The sequence below is a fragment of the Gordionus sp. m RMFG-2023 genome, chromosome 4 (genome assembly GCF_954871325.1).
Source record: "Gordionus sp. m RMFG-2023 chromosome 4, tfGorSpeb1-WG-v2, whole genome shotgun sequence".
NCBI classification, from domain to species: domain Eukaryota; kingdom Metazoa; phylum Nematomorpha; class Gordioida; order Chordodea; family Parachordodidae; genus Gordionus; species Gordionus sp. m RMFG-2023.
The window spans coordinates 11,392,831-11,419,326 of NC_088778.1; the positions used below are offsets into that span (position 1 = coordinate 11,392,831).

The following is a 26,496-nucleotide window of genomic DNA, read 5'->3' on the forward strand; positions in this document are numbered from 1 at the left end:
TTATATTTTTCGGAAAATTATATTTACCTAAATTAAATTGCTATGGATTAACTAACATTATATACCAGTTATTTAAAAAAAATATATATTAATGATATGATAATTATAATAATATAGAATAGAATAGATTGATTAAAATAAAATATCCTAACATTATAACTTTAAATTATTGGAAAGATTTTAAATAAATCGTTCTTGACAATGTAAACAAGTAGAATGATATACTTTAGATAAAAGTATAACTTTCTTTAAGTAAAATGAATTATTGAATTTGGTATATTAAAACAAAAAAATATATACATTTTTTAAAATAAATATATCATATGGTCCCATAAATATTTATATGAAAAAAAACAAAATATTTAAAAGATTTGAATTAATCTAGAGGCCATTTGACTAGAGCTATGTCCTTCTGGTAATATTTCAATTATCTTTCGCAACATAACTATTATATCTTGCAATGTTGATGGATTAAAATCTTCAATATCTTCGTAAGTTGGATCAAGCTTTCAAAAAATAAATTTAAAATAATTATTATATTAATATGGTGTGATAAAATAAAAATAACTACATTCAGCATTAAGCTTTTATTTGAATTCATATTCCTCGTCTTAAAAGTATATATATTACACATTTTCTTTTTGTAATAAACGTGGGGTTAACACTAAAAAGCGGAAATAATGTCAAAAATACTATCGGGCTCGAGAGACGTTTGCCTCTTGCCATGATTCTTTTAATAAATTAGTACAATTTCTTAAATTTCAGTTTCGTTTTTTTAAATTCACAATCATAATTCTCTATTAAATATATAATAATAAAACAATACCGATTCAAGCCACATTTGAATTTGTAAACTAAATTTATTAGTCAAAGCGTTATAAGTAGCGTCATCGATATCTTCTAAATAATTTATTACGCGAATTCCTACTATGTTCATCATGTGACACGTAATGAGTTGATCGTTTGCCGAAAATATTTTCAAAATCTTTATAATTAAAAAAAAAATTACATAAAAAATTTGATTTATAGTGGCGACACTTGAGAAAATGTTAGCATCACGCCCAAGTAATTTTGAGTATTCCTAAAATATATATTTCATAGTTGGAAAACGTTCGAATAAATAAAGAAGGATTTATTTTTTAGCATGTCTAATAAGATCTAGCAATGTTACCAAATAAATATTTCGCTAATGAACTATGAAATAGGTAATAACCATTGGATTATTAAAGATTAATTAAGAGAATAATAACCAACTGGAGACACGCTGCACAGTGTACCGATTAATGGTCATCCTATTAAAGCAAATGAGATGGTCAGAATTAAAATATAGAAGCAAGTTTTTTAATTAGTTTTAAATAGTCTGGAAAAATGAATAATCAGTTTAGTGACATAATATTACAATTACTTTATAGCTTTATTGTGATTACTTTAGAGATCAACTTCATATAAAAAATAAAAACCATTTTAATAAATATATATTTAATACTTGATCTATTACAAAATCCTGGTTTTTAGCGTAAACATAGGACACCAAATAAAGGATCATTTTCTGGGAATTTATGAAGGGAGACCAATCTTGGCACCATACATTGTTAAAGACTAGGAGCCAGTGATGGAAAGACCATTCGAAATCTTTCAGGAATAATTCAACCAATGATGTACTTCTAGTTAAGTAATCGTATTCCTCATTGTGAGTAGAGGAAGGTGGTTTTATTAGTGGTATCAAATGTTTTATGAACTGTCTTATGAACTGCTTGCATAATAAGAGAGAAAAAATTGAAAAGTTAATATTTTAATCATAAAAATATATTTGTTATAATTATTCTAGCTAAATCTTTACCATGTAAAAGATTTTTCGGAATTTAAGGCATAAATATAATCTTTTAAATTTAATAAAGATCTTTTCGGAGGGAGGGGGGTATTTTTTATCTTGATTCTGCTGTTATTTATATAATATATTACTAGAACTAAGTAATTATTTTTTGCTAACTAAAAATAGTATATAAAATAATGCAGTTTTGAATGTATACTACTTTATTAATGTTAGATGCTAAATCATCGTTATCTTGAGTCAAAGGCAGATCATCTGTATATATTGTTTTCTTCCCGTCAGAAAAATCGATCTTTTTCATGTTTAAAAGTTGATACATCTTAAAATAATTTAGTTTCAAATAAAAATTATAAACAAAATAATGTCATAATTTAAAATAATTTATTCACGGAAAATTTTTTTTCGTATTAATCGACATTCGAGAAAAATTTTTGTGATAATGACATGTAAAGAACTCCATAAAGAAAGAAAGAAAGAATAACGGATGATTCTGAAATATGGTGACTAATTTTAAATTATCTTGAACATATATATATTCCCAATTAATTTTAATTATTTATCTTCAAATAAATTAGAACCCGGGAAAATAAATAATTTGCCTATTAACTTTGGATTGAATCAAAATCCTTTTTTAATTAGGGCAGGGCTAGAAAATCAGACCCCTGGATACTATAAATATAAAACACGCATTACTTTAGAAGGAAATAAATATTTTGGTTGAATAAGCTCCATATCAAAATAAGACAAGGCTTGTATAACGAAACTTAGATTCCTGTAAAACTTGATTCGTACAGAATCGATATCCATTTCGATTTTAAGACCAATGGCAGTTAATATTGATACCGTTTCTACTTGTTTATCATTAATTTCTATATGGTCTTCACATGACTGTCAGTCAATGAATAAATATTTTTTTCAAAAATAATATAATGAGTAATTCATAAACATCATTTTTTAAATATAAATGATTAAAAAAAATGACAGAAAATTTTGAGTATAAATAAATTTATCAAAATAAATAATGAAAATGACACAACTTGGCATATGGTATGTAACATTATTCCTATTATTCCAAAGATAGTAGACGATTCTTTCCTATTAAACCCGACAGAATTAAGACAAAATTTGTCGTCTAATATATTAACATTGTCAAGAGATGTGATAAATGTAAAATGTAATCGAGACAAATGAGATTTCCATAATTCTGTTAATATATCTGTTTTAATATTTTTTTTTAAAATATTTTTCAACATTATTTATATTCAGTTTTTGGCGTGTGGTTGATAGGTGTGTATTCTGATTATAAAATATGGTCATTAGTCGTAAAATCAATAAACCACATCAGTTCCTTTGATTGGTTTAATTTTTGCCACTAAATTGATATCTATTTTTATTATTTACAGTAAATGTCGAACTCGCTTGATTCCAAAACTAAGTTTTAGAAATTTATCTGTACAAAACCATGACCCAGCTATATTAACCTAAAAAAATATTCTTGAATTATGCATGTAATTCATAAAAATACATTTGAAAAGGGCGATCTGATAAAGACAACTTTAAAAAAATGTTCATTCAATGTTTGTCTAAGTTTGCGTAAATTGGTAAGAAGAGAAAAAGAAGGGAGGGTGGGAAGAAATCTCTCAAGCGAAATATTGGATATTTTGAGCATTTATCAATTATTTATATTTTTGTATTTATTACCTAATTTATATTTTATTGTAGTTGATTACCTAACCTAAAAACCCATTTATAACATAAAAATTTAGCAATTAGTTATAACTTATATACAAAATATAAAAAAATGAGCAATCTTGTTAATCGATCCCGATCAAAATCTTTTTTAAAAAAGGGGATTGAAATCCAGGATCGACCTTTTTTTAAAAAAAGGATCGCTATCACGATCCTTTTCTTATTTTATAAATTTCTGAAGAAAATTTATGCTCTATGCAAAATTAACTAATATAAAAATAAATTTAATATAGTGTAAATATATTTATTTATAATCAAAATTAGCCTTTAAGTAATAAGAAAAATTCGAAATCATTATCATTCAAATATCTATGTTTTTCATTAAGAACATACTTAGCCTTCCACAGGTGCGCTTGATTGTAAAGGTGTTATATATTTTTTTTATATCAGTATAAATATTAATTGAATCATCATTTGAATAAAAGTAAAATTATTAAAAGAAAGCGCATTTTGCGAAGAAAGAAAGTATCTGTTTTATCTATACAATCATTTGAATAAGCATCTGCATGTGGTTAATCCTGCAGATTTTCCAAATGGATACTTGACTTTTTACCAACAGATTTTGCGGCAGATTGATATACGGCCAATTAAGCTTAAATTTTGGGTGAATTATTGAAATATGCTATTGTCCTTACACAGTGAGAGAAATCTCTATCTTAAGAAATTAACATTATACGGTACGGAGCCAGGGGAAAAGGTTCTTATTTATACCTATCACTTCAATAACTGTATGTGCATTTTCTTCTATATCTATAATAGACATTAAATACCTAAAATATTTTATTTTTAATTCAATAAATAAAACGTGTAGGTTGTAATTTCGTAAATGTATTTACAATAAAATTTATGAAAAAATATAAACTTTTTAAGTAAAAAATAAATTTTAAAAGGATTGAAGGATCTAATATTTAAGAAAATAATCTTGATCACGATCCTCAATTTAATAGAAAATTATAAATCTGGTAAAATGCGTTTTATTTGAAAACAAAAAATAATAATTAATACAAAATCAAAAAGCGAATTTATTTAAATCATAATCTTGATTTTTATCAAAATAAATCATCAATTAAATCGATTTGGCTTAATCATGCCTAGGCCTACCCCAATTTATATTTATCATCTGCTATAATCATTTTAAGTAAACCCCTTTGAACGCTTTTTAAACTTTTAACACTGCATAGATGCAATATTAGCTTATAATTAAATTGCCTATTCGGATTGCCTTTTATCTAACTTATAGGATTTGACGAAATTAATGTTTTTTTAAAATTTACACACTTTTCTATATACTTTATTGAATAAAGCTTACTTTTTTAATCAACCGGGTTCAATATTATATGTAGGTTGCGTCCAAAACTTTAAAAAAAAATATTTACAAATTTTATGTGAGATATTGTAAGCTTTCAGATAATCTTTGAAAAAAATGTTTTGGACATGTTTTTATTTTTCGATAGAAAACGTTTTAAACATTTATTTTTATAAAAATTAGCTCTTTTTTAAAAAAAATAGAACATAGCCTTTAATAAAAATGATTTTCAATTTGGTAACAAAAATTGGCCAATCAGAGAAGCATGGTCTAGTATAGTTTAACCATATTACACTTTCATATATAAAAAATGAGATTAAATTTACTTATGCACAGAATTGGATATTCAACTATGGACATGTGGCATACCAAACATCTTATTAAATAAGAAAGTTTAGTATCGTGCTTCTCATCAAAATCGAAGGACAGGTTTAGTGGAATGGGCAAGTTTTCCGATTCTCCGTCATTTAACCACATCAAAAAATAATTTCTGCCAATATAATATAACATAATTTCCCTTATTATACAAGCTAGGAATTCGTTGTCTTTATGGCTGTAGAATGGTAACGTCGATTTACAAGCATAAACCAATAGATTGGAATAGACAAGAACTGGATCCGGACGTTTAACTTTTTTGACAGACAAAGTTTTGAGCGGCAAAAATAAACGGTTCGCTGAGCCAAAATCAAAGGGTAACCCTAAAGATAGGTTAACGAGTTTTGAGGGGTGTATATGATAAATTGCTAGCCATCGCGACAGTTTGGTCACAACAAACGCTAAAGAGTTTCTGCAACTTTCTAAAAAAATTAAAACTAAATTCAAGGATAGATTTTAATTTTACAAATATAAATTATTTTCAATGGACCAGAAATTTAAAACGTTAAAAAAACTAAAAAGTAATGTATAAATTATAAGATATCTGGAATAACCCACAATAAAAGCTAAAAAGTGATTGGCAAGCAAATATTTTTTTTAAAAAAACAATATTTTTCTTTACCTAAATTTTTTATAGTTAATTTGGAATCGATTTCTTCGATTTTGTTACTTTGATCGTCGCCTTTGTTGTTGGTGAAGATATAGATTTGTAGGTATTGTAAATATATTAACAATAAATATTTTTCTACTAAACGTTTGACCTAAAAAAATTCATTATAATATTTAATTATTATAATTGTATTGTATAGTTGTTAAATGGCTCCCAATATATTAGCCAAAAAATATTACGCTAGTCTGGACATTTTGGCAGAAAGGTATTGAACATCTATTAACGAAATCTCAAGGCTTGAGTAATATTATTTTGGCTAAAATCTTAATTTAAAATCGACTGAATAGAGCCGTTTAACAATAACAACATAAATAATATATTATAAATAATATCATCAATGACGTGTTTTAGAGAAGAGCAAATGCATATCTAAATGTTATTTTTAAAGTTATGGACAAGAGCTAGTATCTTACTGCTATCGTAATCATATATGCAAAAATATATTTATAAGAGCGAAAATGTAATTAAAAAATAAATTGCTTTTTTATAAACTTCGTTGACATTAATCTTAGAATTGTATTTGTCAAAATCCTCGATTAACAAAATAGCAAATATGAATCCGTTCATCAAGAGAGAGGTTTTTCGCAATTGACTGAATAAATATTTATATTCGATTTCAGTTATTTCTAAAATAAAATAAAAATATTATAATAAAATTTCTGATATTCTTTTCATTTAATAAAATAATATAGTAAAAGTGCATCTTGTCTTATAGAAAAAAATTTGAATTTCGCGGAAGAAGCCTTTAAATTTATTCTGAGCAGAAACAATATAGTGAAAATAGTATAAATGCGCTGAAGAACTCGGACATAAAATAATCTTTGGATACTATTCAGTACCCTCTTAATTGAAGGGGGAGTATGATGCAATAACTTTATTGGAATCGTATGGGGGTGGGGTCTTATGCTTATGATTCTATAGTATCATTACCATCTTTTATTTATGAAAATAATAAAATTTAATGAATTAAAAGGTTATTATATTCCCCCCTGTTATATTATTTTCAATTTCCCTTATTAATAGTTATGATAATGTGATGCCGACAAGCAAATTCATGTCAGATAAGCGAATATCTGAGCAAAATTCTTCGCAGATAAATAGATTAAAACAAATCGTCGGCTGAGTAATAGTGCTCTATATGTAACTTTGGAAAATGAGCTTTTTGATAAATCAATTCTTCAGTACCATAATATTCCCACCATATCAACAATAAAAATATTAAATATAATTTTTTATTTGATTCTCCTAAAAAAATTTAAAAAATTAATATAGAACACTATAAAACTCAGCCGATCATATATTAAATACATGTATGAAGCTATAGCTGTTAAAAACCGAGAAGAGTCATAGGCTAAGGTTAGATCTGCAATATGTCCCGCTCAGTAATCTATTGCTTAAAAAAATTTCAAGGGGTTACATTTTTTTTAAAAATATTATCAAAAAATATGAGATATATAAAATTGGATCTTTTATTACTAATATGATAAATTCTTTATTTATATTTTTAAATATAGTCTTAATACCACCTATATCTATACAAATTAAAATATATATTAATATTAATTGTAAAAAAATCCATAAATCTTTCATATCTGTTCCTTTGGTATGTATTCTTTTTGAAAAGATTTCATTAGCCCCGCTATATGATTCCTTTCCATATTTTGGTCTATGGATCTGGAATCCACTTCGGTATCGAAGGTTCATTAATACTTATGTTATGAATGTTAAATTTCTCAAATTATTAACTCCTTAATTTGCACGATTATCTACCATGAACGAATTCATACGATAAAAGCTTCTTTCATACTCGGTAGTACAGCATGATAAATTATCAACACAGAATAAATTTTTCATTAGGAATATCTTCATCAATATATTATCAAAGACCAGCAATCGTTTCATATTCGTTTTATTTGAATCTTTAGCAGATTGTTTTTTATTTGCTTCTCAACAAATCGCGCATTTAATTCTTAGGAAACTTTCTAATTAGATTTTTTCAATGATATATTTTCAAATAAAAGCTTAATTTCTGAATCGAGAGACACCTCTAAATATTAACCTACAAGATATTAAAGTATTACCTGTCAAGTTCATGATTCAATTTTTCTTAAATATCAGTTTATCAATAAAAAAATGGTTCATTCATTGGCAAAAGAACATAGAAGAACCTGGAAAAAAAATATTCCAAATTATTATTAATTTCAAAGTAGATTGATGAATCCTAACAACCAACAACCTACCTATTTAAAAATTTCAAATTACTATTTAAAAATTTTAAAGATTTTGTTAAAACTGGATTATTTCCTGCCAGTTTATTAAATAGGCTCAATCCTAACAGACAAAAAAAACTAACTAAACCTTGAGGCAAAATCTTTTACGTTTAAATCTCAATTGAGGCTAAGATGATAGTTTTCGCTTAAAAATTCGTTTTAGCCTTTTTAGAATCGGCTCTAAAACCCACTAAAAATGGAGTGATCGATCACCACTTGATGGTATTGAATCTCATTCTATATTTTAAATAAATCAGAAAAACTTGTAAAAATTCCGAGGGTTATAAAAAAATTTGATGTTAAAAATTGGGTGAATATTAAATAAAAAATAATATGGAATTTAAATTTAACACTTTTGAAAAAATATGAATAATTTTTAAACAAGGGGCTCAGTTTCTCTTCAAAATTTGGAAAGGGGGCTAAAAATAGCAAATGGCTTAGCCTCCGTAGTCAACTCGCAATACACCACTAGTCCTCTTTAGGTTTCACCGGGAATATTTGTACCACGGGAAATAAACGTGACTTAATTTCTAAACAATATCTTGCCAAATGATTAAAATCCTTAACCCTGCAAAAAAAATTATAAATTATAAAATGTTTTAAATTTTATTTTTATACATTATAAAAAATAAGAAAGTTGCAAATATCGTTTATATTTAAACTAATTTCTGTTATTTCGTTTTGCACTATTTTATAAAAGCAAAAGAATTAACATTGATTATGAAGCTTCAAAACATATTGAAAATATTCTAATCAAATTTTTGACCAAAGTTAAACATAGTCATATGAATATTGTGGCTTATTGTTGTATTGTGCAGATAATGCCAAGTGTTAATTTTGGTAAAAATCAAGGTATAATAACGAAATTTCATCAAATTAATTTGACAGCTGTATAATGCAGGTTAAAAAAGGGGGCAAAATATTTCATTGTGTTAAATATAGAATCATAAAACTATAAAGTGCCACAAATAAATTCAACAGATTAATAATTAAAGTAAAGGAGCTTTAAAAATTAGATATTATGACATTGAATGGACAGACATTGTAAAGAGCGTACCCTTATTTATTTACTTTTGTTAAACCCAGAGTTTGAAAGAGCTCCGTTTCTGAATATTTTTATAAAAAAAGGGTTCGGATTTTAAACTCTGTAAAACATCCACAAAACATTCATTAAGGATGATTTAGAAGAGCATATCTTGGCTTGATCTTAATTCTATATGGCCGTTTAAATTATATGAATAAAAAAAAGCTTGAATCAATGATAATTTGCTTATTATCAGTAACGGATAGATATAGTGAACATAATAAAGCCTCAATATGAATATATAAATTTATGGTAAATAGTAAAAATGAAAAATAAGTGGTCTGATCTGACATTGTTAAAATTAAAGCATATGTATAAAAAAAATAGCAGAATATTTTCTCCAAACTATTATATATAATATATATTGAATAATTGTACAACTTTGATGACAATAGGTATGCATTATCTAAACTATTATAAAAAAGGAATATGTTTAATTAGAATAAATATAAATGACTCAAGTCAAAAATAACGATTTCATTTCATATAAAAAATAGATAATTTTTTGAATTAAAATATGACCTGTGCGCCGACAGCCTTATCGGCGGCGGCGTTTGTTTTTTAACGATCGGCTATCGGTGATAAATCTTAGACGCCACCACAAAAATCGGCGGGGGCGTCAAATATTTTTCTAACTTAAATTTTTTTAAATTAAAATTAATTGGAAGCACTTTTAAAATAAAATTATGCTTTATTATGTTTATAACTATAATTTAATGATTTTATTAAGTTATAATTATCATGTATAAATATTTTTTATTTAAATTTATAAGACATAATGATGATCCTTTGAAGTTCAGAGTGAACCCAGCTATGAAAAATACACGCTCGTTGGGTGTGCAAGTAGCTGGAACACATAGGACCTTTCTATCCAATATTGAAAGTTTAGAAAAATCTAATGCTTTGTTCATTTAAAAATCTAAGACATCCTTTTCTTGTTGTTCCAGATTATGAATTGATGAATGTTTGTTAGCTAATGTCTTAAGATAATCGAAATCTGAAGCAACTTCTGTGGTTTCACATTTGGTTAATTCGTCCGTGTAAGGTAACAGAGAGGTAGCGTGTTGACATAAATATTACACCAGAGTAATATTTCTTTCCCTTTAAATATTCATTTACTGTGTTTATAGATTGAAAGAGAGAATCCAAAAGTGCTCCTAATACCTAATTAAAGAAATAAAACAAAGAGAAATAATATTAAAAAAACAAATTTTTGTATTTTATAATACTACCTGAAGATCGGTTAATGGAAATCTATGATCAAATTTAGTAAGTAAATTTGTTTAAGGGATTCTATGGGCGGACTCATATTCTTATACAATTGATTTATAATTTCAGTATGAAATAATAATGAAAATTTATATTACAAGTCCTAATGTTAGTTAAATAATTTGAGATCCGGTTTCTCCATTCTATTTAATAGAATATTTATAGAATTTTTCTTATTGCCACAGTATTATTAAAATACTATAGTGTAGGCACATTAAATTTCAAGATTTTATATTTTTTCTCATATGATTTTTGATTTGCACTATCATTATCAAACCCAAAACTATCTAAAATATCATTATCACCTAAATCTAAAATATCTTATATAAAATGATATAGATTCAAAACATTTCCTATTTCTCCAATATAACTTATAACTTTATACAGAACATAGACTATAATAACCTTTTTAAAACTTATCTTAAATAAATCTTTTGAGGAATAATGAAGAGATACGATCAATTAAAATAATAAAATTTTTAATATTATTTTAATACCTTTCTGTAAATTATTAGCCTAATAATAACATATCATCTTGTTATAAATCAAATGTTTTTATAGCAAATAATATTTATTGATTTAAAAAATAAAATCACATTTATTAATAATTTAAAATATATTTAATATTATTTTTTAATTATAATTCATAAATAATATAAAAAATAAATATTATTTTTAATAATAAAAATATGTACCACGCCGCATGCCGTCAAATTTTTACATCGACGGCGGCGTGAGCGTCGACATTTTTTTGGCGGGACATATTTGATCGGCGCTCAGGTCTAAATATTCCCAAACCTTAAACTAAAAAAATATGAATATTTCATTCATGATGCCTGAACTTATTTTTAAATTAAAGAATAATATTTTAAATGATTATAAAGTTTATTTATTTTTATGATGGAATTGCAATCATTTCCTCAGTTATTTTAATGGACAAAAGAATAAATTATCAATGTTGATGATATATTGTATGATAGTGATAATGCTTTTATGTATTTTTTATAGATGCTCAAGCTGTACAAAATATTTAACATTTGGCTATTTAGGGTGGGGGGGGGCATTTGCATGATAGGGTACCCCCTTCTCCTTTTCTATCAGGGTCTCTGCACAATTGTCTGATGGGGGATAGGGAACATTCATACTATTTATCACCAACTACCTAATGGTAAGCGCGTACGTAGGAAATTGCTGTGGGGGGGGGAATAATTAAATAATATTTTTAAGATAAAATTATTGTTATTTAAAAATATTAAGCTTAAATTTATTAGGACTAATAACTATTTCTAATATACAATTTTAAATTAATGTGAATTATAAAATATTAAATATATAAACCAAGTATAAAAAATTTAATGGAAATATAAATTAATACACAAGTTTCTTGGGAATAATTGTATTTTATATGTAATAACTTATAAAGTATTCATGAAAAATAATATATAATACATTAAAAAATAAATGTGCACAAATAATATTATTAAGAAGCCTATTATATTTATAATGTATAATCCAATCTTCGTTGGGATTAAGCTAATTTTTCAATTTTCTCATCAATTGGCGTCAAATGCCTATGAATATTCAAAAAGGCCAAACCATTCAATCTACTTTCAAAAGTTGTACTTTTTAGGTATGTTTTTATTCTTCTTAAAGAAGAAAATGTTCTCTCATCAGTTGCGTACTAATGGGAAGAGTTGCTAATATATATAATAATTTTAATACATTGGGAAAATAATCCAAAAGATATTGAAATGATGCAAAGCATCCATAGCATTTTTGGGACTATATCAACCATAGTTAATCTTTTATACAATAGTTGGCAATCAGCTAATAAGACTCTTTCAGGCCATTGTGATATTTCAGAAAGAGCATTAATGATCGGCTCTTCTAACTCCATAAAAGCTGTTATTGTTTGATGGCGAAGACTCCATATCGTTGGACAAGCTTTTTGCAATTTCTTTCTACTTGTTGGACAAGAATCAGAAATAATTCTGTTTAAAATATTTTGTCGTTTGGCGTATTCCATTAATGCAGAATCCCCTAAAGCTTTAAATTTTACAAGACCACGAAAATTACCTTTAATATCATTATTATTCAAACTTCCTGGATCCAATTGGCCACGTAATGCTAGGCCCTGCAATCCACAATATAGAATGGCCTCTACAGTTAGTTTGATCTTACATTTATTCTCTTTTGCTATTTTAATTCTATTTTTGTCAATATGCGATGAAATGGGAATCATATCCCCACTTTGAATTAATTTCAAGAAATCATCAGTTCACAGCTTTCGTGATAATTTGTTTTTTGATGATTGTCAAAGATTTCTCCAGCATCTTTGTATTTGTTGAATGGAGTCTTAACAAGTCAGTTAAGCCTAACTAAATTCTTCTATCACATATCTTGGGCCAAACAAGATACATATCTTGCAATAAGCTCCAATGTCTCGGATAAGTATGTTAGCTATAACCATCTAGTAAAATATCTGTTTTGAAATTTTACCTTTCGACTCATAAAGTTTGTGTATATTGAAAATTAAGGGATGGAATATAAATCTATTATTAAATAAAATATTTATCATAGGTATCTAATATCTTTTTTAGAAGGATATGCCTTTCTTCTAAACTAATTATAAAATGTTATAAAATCATTTGTACTTTTTTGCTTTTTTGTAAGATGACTAGGATTTTCATCATCATCAATATGTTTAAAAAAATTCTTATGTCCATAATTATTATTTGACTAGAAATTTGAAAATGATAAATAAATATTACCCGAAATTTGAAAACAATAGATAAATATTATGCCAAGGAAAATTTGAAATCGAAATGTGATTAATTAAATATATATTCAAAAAGAAAGAGATAGGAATAAATATTATAAAATATAAATTTATATAAACAATAATATTTTTGAAAAATATATCCGGCATCTAAATTTTTTTGGCTTTTAGGGGGGGGGGTATGCCCCCAGCCCCTCCCCCTCTGCGTACGCATTAGTTTCATACACTCATAAATGAATATACCTTGAAGTGAAAAGTAATTTTTAATCCATGATGATAACACATCCATTGAGTCCATAGGTTGATTAACACAATAAATCCAATACAATATTACGACTCTCTGTTATCAAAAAAATCAAATATCATCTTAATTTTAGGAATTATATATTTTTTAAAATGAAGTCAAATACACTTTTAATCCCTCATTGGTATCACGGGATTTATAAAACCCCAATTATTTTGTATAAATAATCATTTTAATGCCTTTTATTCACTAGTTTATTTGGCAAAATTTTGAAAAAACACTACCTTCTGAGATCTATACTCTTTGGGTTTCTGCAACCCCACGATACAAAATAATAAAACATTTTTGTAAAATAAAAAAATTGACTTGATTTGATAAAATGCATAATAAATAATCTTGCGATAATAAAATTTTTAAAAAAGGTTGTAACAACTTTAAAAAAAAAATTTTCAGCAAAATTTTTGATTTCATGATTTTTAAACCATTAATCCATATACTAGCATATTTATTATAAATAACTTTCTGTCACCAAGGTGGTGTTGATCTTGTGAATCGACGCATCAATAATTCTAATGTTAATGATTATAATGTACTGTTCTTTGAAATATATCAGATCCAATATCCTAGTCTACGAGCCGTAACCATGGATTGATGCATTTGTCCCTCCCCCTTCCGTGAAAATCCCTTTTGCTGATTTCGCGTTTTCGACTTTTTTATACACTTATAGTTAATGCTAATATGCATAAATAATGCTTAATATTACATAATTATTGTTAATAAATACCTAAATTAGTGATTTACTTATTATTTATATTTTGCTATGATACATTACATATTTTTGTTTGCCATCTAATTCATATTATACTTATTCGTCAAAAAATGAAAGTAATAAAAAATATGCAAAAATCCCAGTTGAATCAGATCGATGCGCATATGCTACATAATTTGGCTCAAATTTTCTACCGACCTTGTCAGCCTAATAAGCAAAATAATAAATAAAGTTATGTTTACATTTAAACCTAGAGCAATTGATAATATAATCCTTTTCCAAATAATTGATAAAATCAGCAACATAGACACAGCACATGATTGTGCATACTTAATACTTTTGAACTTTCACTTTCACAATGTAATCAACGTTTATAATATTATCCTAAATTTTTAAACATCTTTTATACTGTGATCAAAATGAAAACCACAAATGGCTTTTTATAAAACTAAAGTTATTGCAAAAATTGTAATCTTATACGAATGCGTAGATTTACCCATATTTATACAATTTATTCAGATTGTGTTAATTAAATTTTAATTGTTTTATATTTATTTTTAAAAAACTCCCATATTTGTGGAATGATTTGTGAGTGATTTAAAAACAACATTATATCTACTTGAAAAATATCAAATAATATTTTTAAAAATTTAATATGGTAATTTTATTTTGTAACAAGGTTGTTTTCATTTTCATGATGTTTGAGTATTTCTGGAAAATTTCCCATAAAGTCAAATTTATTTGTGAGATAATAGTGGTTACAGCTTAAGATAATCGTTTAACATTTACAATATACAAACCAAATTATAAAACATTAATATTTAGCTAATATATAACAATTAAAAAATTGGGGTTTTAAAAACTACATGAGCTGATTTTTTGTGCAGCATACCAACGTAAGGTTAATTATGGGTTTGCCTAAACTGGAAATGCCTAGGTAAACTACAAATGCTTAAGTAAAGTTTTTTTATATACTCTATTAGTTGATATGAGATTCATTTTCTTATGATGTAAACAAGTTATAAAAATTAAATGACTATATTCAATAATAAAGGAATATAAATTAATAATTATATTCCATTTAATCTATTAATATATGTCTTAATATATAATTATATTTAAAAAAAATTATATTATAATAAAATATATAATTAAATTCATATTTTTAAATTGTACCAAAACAAAAAAAACATTCATTCTAGCCTTTTCTTACGGATAATGATATATAACATTGAACATTATTAATTTATTTATCTGTTTTATTATAATCTTAATTTATAATTGACTTTTATAAGTAGATATTACTTTATTTAATCGTTTCGATTTTAAAATGTTTATGTTGCAAAAGGGGAAGCTTGTACTAACGTTGGGGTTTGAGTCGATAATAATATGAGATATATGGGATCGGTTTTGGATATATAATTGATGGTGACATAATAATTGTATCTATTCAAAAATTTCCTTTTTATATATATTATTTACTTTTAAAACTTAACTTTTAAACTTAAAATAAACATAATAACATATCCAATTACAAGTCACAATACAATATAAAATACAGCCTTAAACATTAAAATATAAATAATATATTATTTTACAAAATTTGCAATCATGTAACAGTTTAAATGAAATATAATTATTAATTTATATCACTTTATTATTGAATATATGTAGTAATTTATTTTTTATAACAAGAAAAAGAATCTCATATCAATTAATAAAGTATATAGAAATCATTTTTACCTAAGCATTTGCAGTTTAGTGTTAATTAAAATTTAAATGTACAAAATCATAATCCTAAAAACTAAAGAAATAATACCTTTTTCCATATGGGTAATTCTTCGAGGTCAAGATTATGTCCTAGTAAAAAACTTCTCAGAGTTTCCTCATTTGTTTGATTGCTAAAATCTTTTTTATCATGAGCGAAATTTGTCATAAAAAATTTCCCCAGAATATTTAAAGCTAGATTTTCAGTTAAAGATATGAATGCACTTCCGTGGTTATCAAAATCAAATGGATCGGTCAAGTTTACGTGCGTGTTCGATAAATTATCGTAGTGTGCAGTAGGAGATAGCGCAAGGTAATGCGATAAGTTATTCAAGTCCCTTATAGAACGAGTAAAGTCTCGGTCTAATTTTTTAAGGCTCTGTTTAATAATCATCTTAGGGTGCATTGTTTGTAAAAATGACACAATGTCTACAATTTCGTCCCTATCAGTCAGATCAAGAGTTTTGAGTAGCGTCTAAAAATAAATTTTATTTGAGGTCTTTCTTTCAATCATAAAATTCGTTCATAACGATATATTGTTACCGCTTTATAACGGTAATTAATCAAGTAGCTAAAAAATTTAAAATACTAAAGAGGGGAAAAGATTTATAAAAATAAAAGGCTAATATAAGATGTGTATTTTTTATGATTATAATATTTTAAAAAATTAAAAGTACTTTCATTGCCATTCGGTCGAATTTAATTTTGGGCGATGATATGCTGCTAATGATAACTGATTTCTCATTTAAAACGCGTTTCATTATAAGATATAAACCGAAATATCGAGAGACATCTTGGTTAAAACTCTCGAATTCTTCACTTTTTTCACTATTGCCTTTTAACGTTTTAATCTTAGTCAACAAGATAGAAAACACCTTTTCTAACATGGCATCATCGGGCATAACATAGGAACAGTTTTGCATCAAACAAAAAAATATCTATATATTATAAAGTTATAAAAATTTTAAAAAAATTTATAAAACTTGCTTTAAACTTTCGATATTGGAAAAAGAATTTAGAAAGTTAACCATTTCGGCTATATCTAAAACAATAAAATAAATATGGAAATTATATAGCCCTTTAATTACAGTGCCCTTAAAGCTAACTTATGTGGCTAAATATATAAAATTGTATAAAAAATTGTTAATTTTGTAATATGATTGACACATGGGTCGATACCGACCCCTGAACCCGAAACTTATTAATCGGATCTGTATCCGGTGAATTCAGAATATTTATTTATAATGATTTAAAATTGTTAATTATACTTTTCGCTTTTAACGTTGCGATTAACTTTGAACTCAACCCAGTCACGTGATTATTCCTAGATTGTTTAGATATAACAAAATCAAATGAATAAAGGATTATTATAATTCAACTAATTTATATATGATAAAAAAGTATACTTTTATGACATTAAGATAATGTTTATTTATAGTAAAAAAATTACATAATCAAAACTAATTTTTTTTTATTTTTGTTTAGTTCAATATAATTACAAATACAATATATTTCAACAAGACTAAACAACTTTATATTTAGTGAATTAGACTCTATTTCTGTGAAAATTATAATAAGGAATCGTTTGGGTCTAAATCAAAAATATGGCTGAATTTAGGAAATGTTGTGATAAAAACCAATAACAAATTTATTTTATATATAAAATTTCACGATTTCAACTTTAATAAGCTTGCGGGATCGACGTTGATAGATTTAAGACTTCCGTCAGGTTCTATGAGAACGCATTCTAAGTAATGATTCTTAAGGCCGTTATTATCCTTATTTTCCATCCCGAGTTGAAAATTATGCATCTTTATCAATCTATCATAAAAATAAATTTTAAGAAAAATAATTTATTGTAAAGGATGAAGGAATTAAAATTTATAATGTTTATGCAAAAAAAAATAACTTTAATTTTTCCTTCTCTACTAAAAATTCTCGGCTTGAAAAAAAAAGATTAAGAAAATTGTTCCAGTACAATTCAAATAAAAATTTAACTAAATAATATAATATCTCGTTAAATTAAACTAGCAAAATTTAAAAAAACCGATATATAGAAGGCAAACCGATCAAAATCAACCAATCCGGTATCATCTAAATTTTGTTTTAAATTAATATAACACTTTGTGGGCAATTTTGGCTGATCTGGCCAATTAAAAAATATCGACAAATACATAGGTTTAAATAAATAATAAGAATCTGTATAAATGTAAATCCCTCACTTAAAAATTATAAAAGAATAATTTACTGGCCATTTTTGCAAACATTTAAAGCCTCAACTCTGTGTATGAAAATAGAATCAACGTGCCAAATTTCGATTAAACCGCGTCTGGGTGCGTATAGAACTAAAAAATATTTTTCGATATTAGTGTTGGCTGGATATATTTTAATGTCGCGTTGTGTAACATTTTTATCTTTTCGGCAATGACACCAACTACAAAACGCCTCTCTGTAGCCTATCCAAGAATGTAAAAAATTTCGAAAATTAAATACAACTCTAATAGTTTTATACAATGATATAATATCTATATAAGCAATGAGTGTGCCATCTAGGGCTCAAATAGTGAAAATAAACATCGTTCAAGACATATAACTAGTTTATATAACCCTAATTTATCATCAGTTTCTAATTTACTAATAAGCTCCGCCTCTAATCAATCTTTCTCAATGAAAAAAAATCAAATTTATTAATGAATTCAGAAATCCTAGAAATCTTTTATATAAACTTAACCCTAGCAAATCAGACTTAAACCTGAACAGCGGTTTAGTAAAATAAAGCATATTCTTAGGCCTTCATCCTAGTCTGCATCCCTACGTTATTTGAATTTATCAAAGGGAACTACCGTGTGTAATCGTATTGAAAAAAAATGTTATGTTAATAAATATAATAGTTTTTATATATAGAATATTGATTGTCGTTATCTTTCTTTAGGTATAGCAAATTTTTCAATCTTATTTTTTTTATAAGATATTAATTTTTTCAACAATAAATGATTTTAGCATGTCTAATTATAATAATTTTGGAAAAGATTAGGGGTCTCATAAAAATTTGTCAACCTTATATTTTAAAATAATGTATAAAAAAATTGTTGTTTATAATTTACCCTTCAACATATAAATGATGTGAGATAAGCGTACGTCGAGAATCGATATTCTGCCTAAATTATCACATATGGCAATGTATTTAAGGTCCGGGCTGATGTACAATCTAGTACCTTTCCTAGACACGTCCATCAATCCAAATCTTCCATTTTTGTAAATATGATATTTAAATCTAATTAGACGATGAAACATTTATTATTAAATTTTTTTTCGTTAAAACAACTTTAAAAATGACTATTGTAGAAATGCAATAATTAGAGCTATAAAGATGAAAGTGCAATGAAAAAATGATATATAACCTACTTTTAAAATGAATATACCATTTAATAAAAAAATTTAACATTATGGAAATAAGACTTTTGACCGGATTTTGAAATTTGGTTCAAGTAGCGAGATTTTGTTTTAGTAAATATAGAAATGAGAACTAAAAAATGACGTAAAATTAACCATAACCGCAAGAACTATATATTTAAAAAATTACTTAACACTGGCCCGTGTAGCAATCTATCAATTATATAAAAAAATTAAAATGAATTTAAACCTCAAATAAATATTTCCGAGCGTCAAACGAGATATCACTTTATTGGTCGCTTCACTCAGGGTGTTGGCAAGCTTTGATGTATTCGCCACCAATTTACCGCCTTTTATAAATCCGGGCAAATTGGCCATTAAAACATTTTTCGATGAATTTAAGGTACCTTTGATCTTTGACTTGGCTAGAACTATTTGGTTGGAGATGTTTTTGTTTAATATCTGATTTCCGGTCTCATCCTTTGGGCGGATATTAAATAGGATTAAAGAATATATTTTTTTGATATTGATCATTTCAAAAAAAATAATCACTCCTTACAAAAATCGTATTAAATAAGGTTATTCAGCATTGAGTTTTAGACGTACGCATAGTGCTGAAATTACTTTGAAAAGAAAATCTCAGAGGACTAGTGAAGGTAAAAGGTGATGTAAACCGAATAGACCGATATTCAAACCCGTTTTCGGTCCAGTTATAAAATGTGTCTTTGATTTTAACTATTTTTTATCCAAGTAAACAGTTTATATTTATAAAATTAAATTTAAACATTTGATAATTCATAAAATCGGCTAAATTTTGAAAAAATCGATTTAGGCTTATGCTAAAAAAAATTAAATCCTCCCTCCCCTTAGTGGTGAGACTACACTCTTGATTAAATGATAAAATATTACGTTGTGCTATATTATATTTTATGGTATTTAGTATATATTATATATAATTTTTAAAAAAACTAAACTTCTTCAAGGTAGTAAAATCCTAGATAAGGTTTCTCTCCGCTGATAACGTATAAATTAAAATTACCACTTGGGGGTACTACGGATCGAAATGCTTCGTAAGAGGATATCAATCGCAATTGATCGAAAGTTGATAATAAGTTCCGACCTTAAAATAATCATGATTCTATTTAAAAATAAAAACTAGGTCTGTTATTGAATTAATATTATAAATATACGATATTTTTACTAAGATTGCCCAACTTGGTTTTTAAAATTTTCAATTAGCAGAGACTTCAAGAGGGGAGGGACAAATGGGCGCACTTGTCCTCCCTTGAAAAAAGATTACACGTGTTATTTTTATATATTGCATTTTAGGATATATATGTTATTTGAAAATTTTGCCTCTTTATGGAAATTAAATTTAAAGAGTTTTTTATTTTTTTTAGAATTTTTATGTTATTTGAAAATTTTGCCTCTTTATGGAAATTAAATTTAAAGAGTATTATATTTATTTTTCAAATTTTCAGTATTATTTTAAGATTTTTATTTATTTGAAGGTTTTACTATTCCCTGGTTAGTATTAGAAATTTATATAAATCTTATCTCTCTATCCTTGAGTTTGTATTTTATCACATCTTTTTTATATATATCATTTCATTTCCAAATTTAAACAATGGATTATTAGTCGGTCAAACATATTATGGGTGTTCTGTGATGGTTAGTAAAGCGCAAGTGCACAACCTTATTTTAGAGATGGTTCTCAAAGAAGCATCTCGTTTAAAATATTTTCTGTTTATGTAAACTCGGTAGATGGAGAAATATAAAATCATAGGAAATTTTGCAACCTACTATATTATAATAGTCGAAGAACTCAGATTTGAGTTTAAAACAAGGCATAAGGCATAAAGACTTCCAATCACAATAACCATACCAACTTTTATAAAATGTGGTTGGTTAGTTATTATAGAAAATATATTCGAGTCTCCTGGAACTATTTGAGGTACTAATGTGAATATATATTTTAAAAATTGTATTGAAAAACAACACGAATCGATAGTATCTTTATTGAATTGCACAAAGAAAGCTAGTCGCAGATGAGATATAGAAGGAAACGAAAATTCAACATCCGAGGCTACAAAAAATAGATCACTCAGCTCCTCCTGAAAAGGAATATTATAGATGAATTTCTATCCCATATTTAGAGATACATCATTCGAATTACGAATCTTCGAAAATATAACAAACCATGGATTTTTATTATTTAATCGCAACCCAATCAAATGTAAAGATATTAGGGAATGAGCTTTGTAAAATGGTAGCGAAATTATCTGATTTTTATAATATAGACAATTTCGAAGATGGTATAAAATTTGGAAAAGTGAGAAAATAAAGGACACTAATTTTCTAATTTTAATTAAATTTATAATTCCAAGTTACTAAAAGATAACACATATTTAAAATCAGAGACCTGCAGGCACGGTCCTAAGACCAGCCCGGCCTTTTAATTTTTAAAATAAAACCGGGCCGGAACTCTCCCAAAATCCTAACTTCAGCCTCATCGTGGCGGGGGAGTGGCAACGTCTTTTGGCGGCTAATGGAGGTCTAAAAGATTCCCTGTGATCGTCGATGTATTGCACAGAAGGCATATAGTTGTGCGCTGCATACAGGAGACTAGATGGAAAGGAAATGGGACCAGAATGAGGCAAGACTAGCGAAAAGTATAAATTCTTTTGGCAAGGAGGTAATGATGGTAAGGCTGGAGTTGGGGTATTGGTTGCGGAGAAATTGGTAGACAAAGTAGTTGAAGTGAGAAGGCTAGACAACCAGATAATGGTTATCAAGATGATTTTTGGTAGAAAGCTATATAATATTATCTCGGCATATGTTCCTCAGGTTGGAAGAAGTGAAAGATATATTTTGGGACAGTCTATTGGGGGTGACATCGAGACTGGCAAATGAAGAGGGAATTATCCTGTCTGGTGATCTGAATGGACATGTGGGAGCGAGTAGTGAGGGTTATGAAGGAGTACATGGAGGGTTCAGTTACGGCATGAGAAATTTGGAAGGAGAGAGGATTTTAGATTTTAGTGATGCTATGAATATGATTGTCTGTAATACAATGTTTAAGAAAGAATCAGAGAAACTTGTTACTTATAAGTCGGGTAGTACCAAAAGTGCAGTGGATTACTTGTTATTAAGGAGATGTGATCGATGTATAGTCAAAAATGTGAAAGTGATACCGGGAGAGGAATGTATAAATCAGCATCGACTAGTTGTAGGAGATCTCATTCTTAAAGGTGCCAGGGTCACTAAAAGAAAGTTTGTCCCAAGGCTGAAGGTTTGGAAATTGAAGGAGAGTGCTAGACGTCAATTCAATATGGCATTATCGATTAGGGAGGCGGAGGTGGCACAAGCATCTGGGGTAAATGACAAGTGGGAAGCCATGAAGAAAGCCTGGGTAATGACAACTGAGGAGGTATGTGGATGGACAAAAGGGCCGCCTAGACATAAGGAGACTTGGTGGAACCTGGAGGTAGCGAAAGCCGTGGATGAGAAACGGAGGTGTTTTAAAGTATGGTCTAATAGCAAAGAAAATAGTGATAATGATATTTACAAGATGGCTAAAAGAAATTCTAAGAAATTAATAGCGAAGGCTCAAGAAGAAAAAAGACACGAGTTTGCTAAAGAAATGGAATGCGCTGATGGAATTGGAAATATGGTTCGAATGGCAAAACAGATGTCAAAAAAGAGGCAGGATGTGATAGGTGTAAAGTGTTTGAAAAATATGGAAGGAAAAATGACGCTTGGTGGTAGTGGTATTAAGAACACCTGAAAGATTTACATGAAAGGACTTTTGAATGAAGAAAATGAATGGGATAATAATATTATTTGTGCAAAGATAGAAAGTCCAGGGTGTAAATTTAGCAAGACGAGATAAAGAGAGTAGTGGAAAAGATGAAGAAAGGGAAGGCATCGGGTTTAACGATGGTGGTATCAGAGATGTTTAAAGGTTCTGATGATTTAGGGATTGAATGGTTAATGAATTTAGCCAATCAAATTGTCACAGAAGGTACTATTCCCGAGGACTGGCGAAGAAGTATAATTATCCCAGTATACAAGAGGAAAGGTGATCCATTAGATTGTGGGTCTTACAGAGCTATTAAACTCTTGGAACATGCAATGAAAGTATTTGAGAGAGTGTTAGAGAAGCGGTTAAGGAAACAAATTAAAATTGATGAAATGCAGTTGGTTTTACATTGGGAAAAGGCACGACAGATGCAATTTTTATGTTGAGACAAATTCAGGAGAAGTATCTTGCGAAGGAAAAGAAGCTCTATTATGCGTTTGTTGATTTGGAGAAAGCATTTGATAGGGTGCCGCGTGAGATTACTAAATGGGCCTTGAGAAAATCAGGTGTGGAGGAATGGTTGGTTACCACAGTGATGGCAATGTATGTTGGAGCACAAACAGCAGTACGGACGGATTATGGTGATAGTGACAGCTTTGAGGTAAAGGTAGGACTTCATCAAAGATCCGTGCTGAGTCCATTATTATTTATCTTAGTAATGGATGTGGTGGCTAGAGAAATGCGTGAAGGACTTCCCTAGGAGATATTATATGCAGATGACCTTGTATTAATGGCAAACAGTGAGGGAGAAATGAGGGATAAAGTTAGTAAATGGAAGATGACTATGGAAGCAAAGGGCCTGAAAATGAATGCATCAAAAACAAAGGTGATGATTGGTGGGGAAAATCTAAAGATGGAAAAATCCGGTAAGTGGCCTTGTGGTGTATGTGGGAAAGGAGTTGCTAGAAATTCTATCCAATGCACCAGATGCCAGAAATAGGTACATAAAAGATGTAGCAGGAAAAAAGGCAGTTTGATGTTAGAAAGAATGACCTTTATTTGTAAAACATGCATGAAAGGGATACATAATAATAACCTAAAAAATGGTGGTCTGGATATTGGCAATGGGTTAACCCTAGAAAAAGTGGATAAGGGTGATATGCTAAACGCAGATGGTGGTGTAGATTCTGCCGTTGTTGCAAGGATCAGACAAGCTTGGAAGAAGTTCAGAGAAATGTCGTCTATTCTTACAAATAAAAAAGTTTCTCTGAAGTTAAAGGGGAAAGTGTACGTTAGCTGTGTGAGGAGTTGTTTAGTTTATAGCGGTGAAACATGGGCAATGAAAGCGACTCACGAAGCCAAATTAGAAAGAACAGAGATGAGGGTGGTTAGATGGATGTGTGGGGATCTCTGAGAGAGAGAGAAACTAGCAAGGAATTGCGAGCAAGATTAGGTATAGAAATGATTGGTATGGTATTGCGACGAAATAGACTAAGATGGTTTGGGCATGTGGAACGTATGACAAGAGATGACTGGGTAAAGAGATGCACAATGATGGAAGTAGGAGGATCAAGACCTAGAGGAAGACCCAAGATGACGTGGACAAATGTGATAGCGGCGGATATGAGAAGCATGAATCTTACAAGTATTGATGCTCAGGACCGTCAAAAATGGAAAAGAAAAATCAGAGGGAAAACTGGCCTACCCGGGTAAACCTGGAAATCGCCATAAAATGGATAAGAAGAAGAAGAAACCGGGCCGGAACTGAAAAATATACAATTACATAATATAATTATAGTTTTCCTGCCATGGAATAAATACGCAAAGGATAATAGGTAATAAATACATTATTATATAATATATGTTATATTTTTTTAATTAAAATATCAGTTTTATTTTTTTTTTATAAATACAATTAATAGTATATTGTCAAAATATTATTTACACAAATTTTTTATAGTAACAATTTGTATTACACTAAATATCTGTTTAGAATACATAAAAAATAATAGTGTTGTTAAACGGCTAGTTTTGAGCCGATTTTTATAAACGGCTAACTCAGTATTTTATCCAAAAAAATATTACGCAAGCCTGAAAATTTTGTTCATAGAAGGAGCAAAGGTCTAGACAAATAATATCGAAATTTCAAGGCTTTTAGTCAATATTTTTCTGGCTAAAATATTGAGTTAGCCGTTTTTAAAAATCGGCTCAAAACGAGCCGTTTAACAACATTAGCTAATATGCTTGCTTATAATGTTAATACTCGCCGAAAAATATGATAAAATACCAAATAGGTGAATTTTTTGTATATACCAGGTCGAATATAATTTTAAAAAATTCCAAGCCGTGCCTAAAAAAATTTTTTTTAATATCCGGGCTGGGCCTAAAATTTTTAAACCCGGGCCTGGGCCGAGCCGTAAAAAATTTTTGAAAAAAAAATCTGGGCCGGGCCGTGCAAATGGTAATTCTGAAGGTCTCTATTTAAAATCAAATAAACTGGTACCCTGTACCAGAGATGGGCATAATTACTCAAAAAATATTTAATTCCTAATTACAATTACTTAGAAAAATTTTGTATTAATTATAATTACTAATTTCTTTTGTAAAAACGGTAATTATTACATGTAATCGTGATTTTATAAAGTAATTATTAATACATAATTATACTACCTTTTTAATTTAATTATCTTTATAAAAAAATAGAGTAGGATTTCAAATCATAAAAAATGTGACAAATTAATTAAATGGTATATATGATGTCCAAGATTTCTTCAAAGCATTCCCCACAAAAATGCGCTTAATTTTGGGGGATCCTCAGTAAGGTTTTTACCTACTTCAACGAATTTTAATTAACTCACATAGTATATCAATCCACGGTACATAAAGAAACCTTCTCACATTTTTTTGAACATATTTTTTATTATCAAATTTTATATATTTTTTAATATATTCTTAAGAAGTTTTGATAGTATGAAAAGAGTCTAAAACTAGGTCAAAAATATGATGATATGCTTGCTTCATTATGCATGTTGTATCATCATTGCTATCGAATTACAAAGATAATTTTGTTCATATATTATATCCATATTTCACAAAAGTAAAGGAAAATACAACTAGCATTTAATCTAATATCAACTTTCATTCCCTAATTATATTTTATTTTTAGAATGACAAAGATTTATGATTTA

At 27.7% G+C, this 26,496-nt stretch overlaps 1 protein-coding gene across 1 annotated transcript in view; it reads right to left on the bottom strand.

Moving 5' to 3' along the window:
* Positions 1-262: 262 nt before the first annotated feature.
* Positions 263-26,496, bottom strand: part of LOC135928623 (uncharacterized) — a 55,303-nt gene continuing 29,069 nt past the window's right edge. The window contains exons 11-30 of the mRNA XM_065465079.1: positions 20,481-20,626; positions 19,914-19,986; positions 19,757-19,856; positions 19,218-19,357; positions 18,362-18,569; positions 17,794-17,934; positions 17,382-17,437; positions 17,097-17,155; positions 16,791-17,051; positions 16,166-16,588; positions 13,577-13,673; positions 6,424-6,557; positions 5,884-6,022; positions 5,213-5,683; positions 2,869-3,047; positions 2,525-2,719; positions 2,034-2,150; positions 1,487-1,753; positions 827-985; positions 263-506 (exon numbers count right to left, since the gene is read on the bottom strand). Of these exons, the coding sequence (XP_065321151.1) occupies positions 363-506; positions 827-985; positions 1,487-1,753; positions 2,034-2,150; positions 2,525-2,719; positions 2,869-3,047; positions 5,213-5,683; positions 5,884-6,022; positions 6,424-6,557; positions 13,577-13,673; positions 16,166-16,588; positions 16,791-17,051; positions 17,097-17,155; positions 17,382-17,437; positions 17,794-17,934; positions 18,362-18,569; positions 19,218-19,357; positions 19,757-19,856; positions 19,914-19,986; positions 20,481-20,626 (3,509 nt within the window). The 3' untranslated portion in view covers positions 263-362. The remainder of the gene's footprint in view (positions 507-826; positions 986-1,486; positions 1,754-2,033; positions 2,151-2,524; positions 2,720-2,868; positions 3,048-5,212; positions 5,684-5,883; positions 6,023-6,423; positions 6,558-13,576; positions 13,674-16,165; positions 16,589-16,790; positions 17,052-17,096; positions 17,156-17,381; positions 17,438-17,793; positions 17,935-18,361; positions 18,570-19,217; positions 19,358-19,756; positions 19,857-19,913; positions 19,987-20,480; positions 20,627-26,496) is intronic.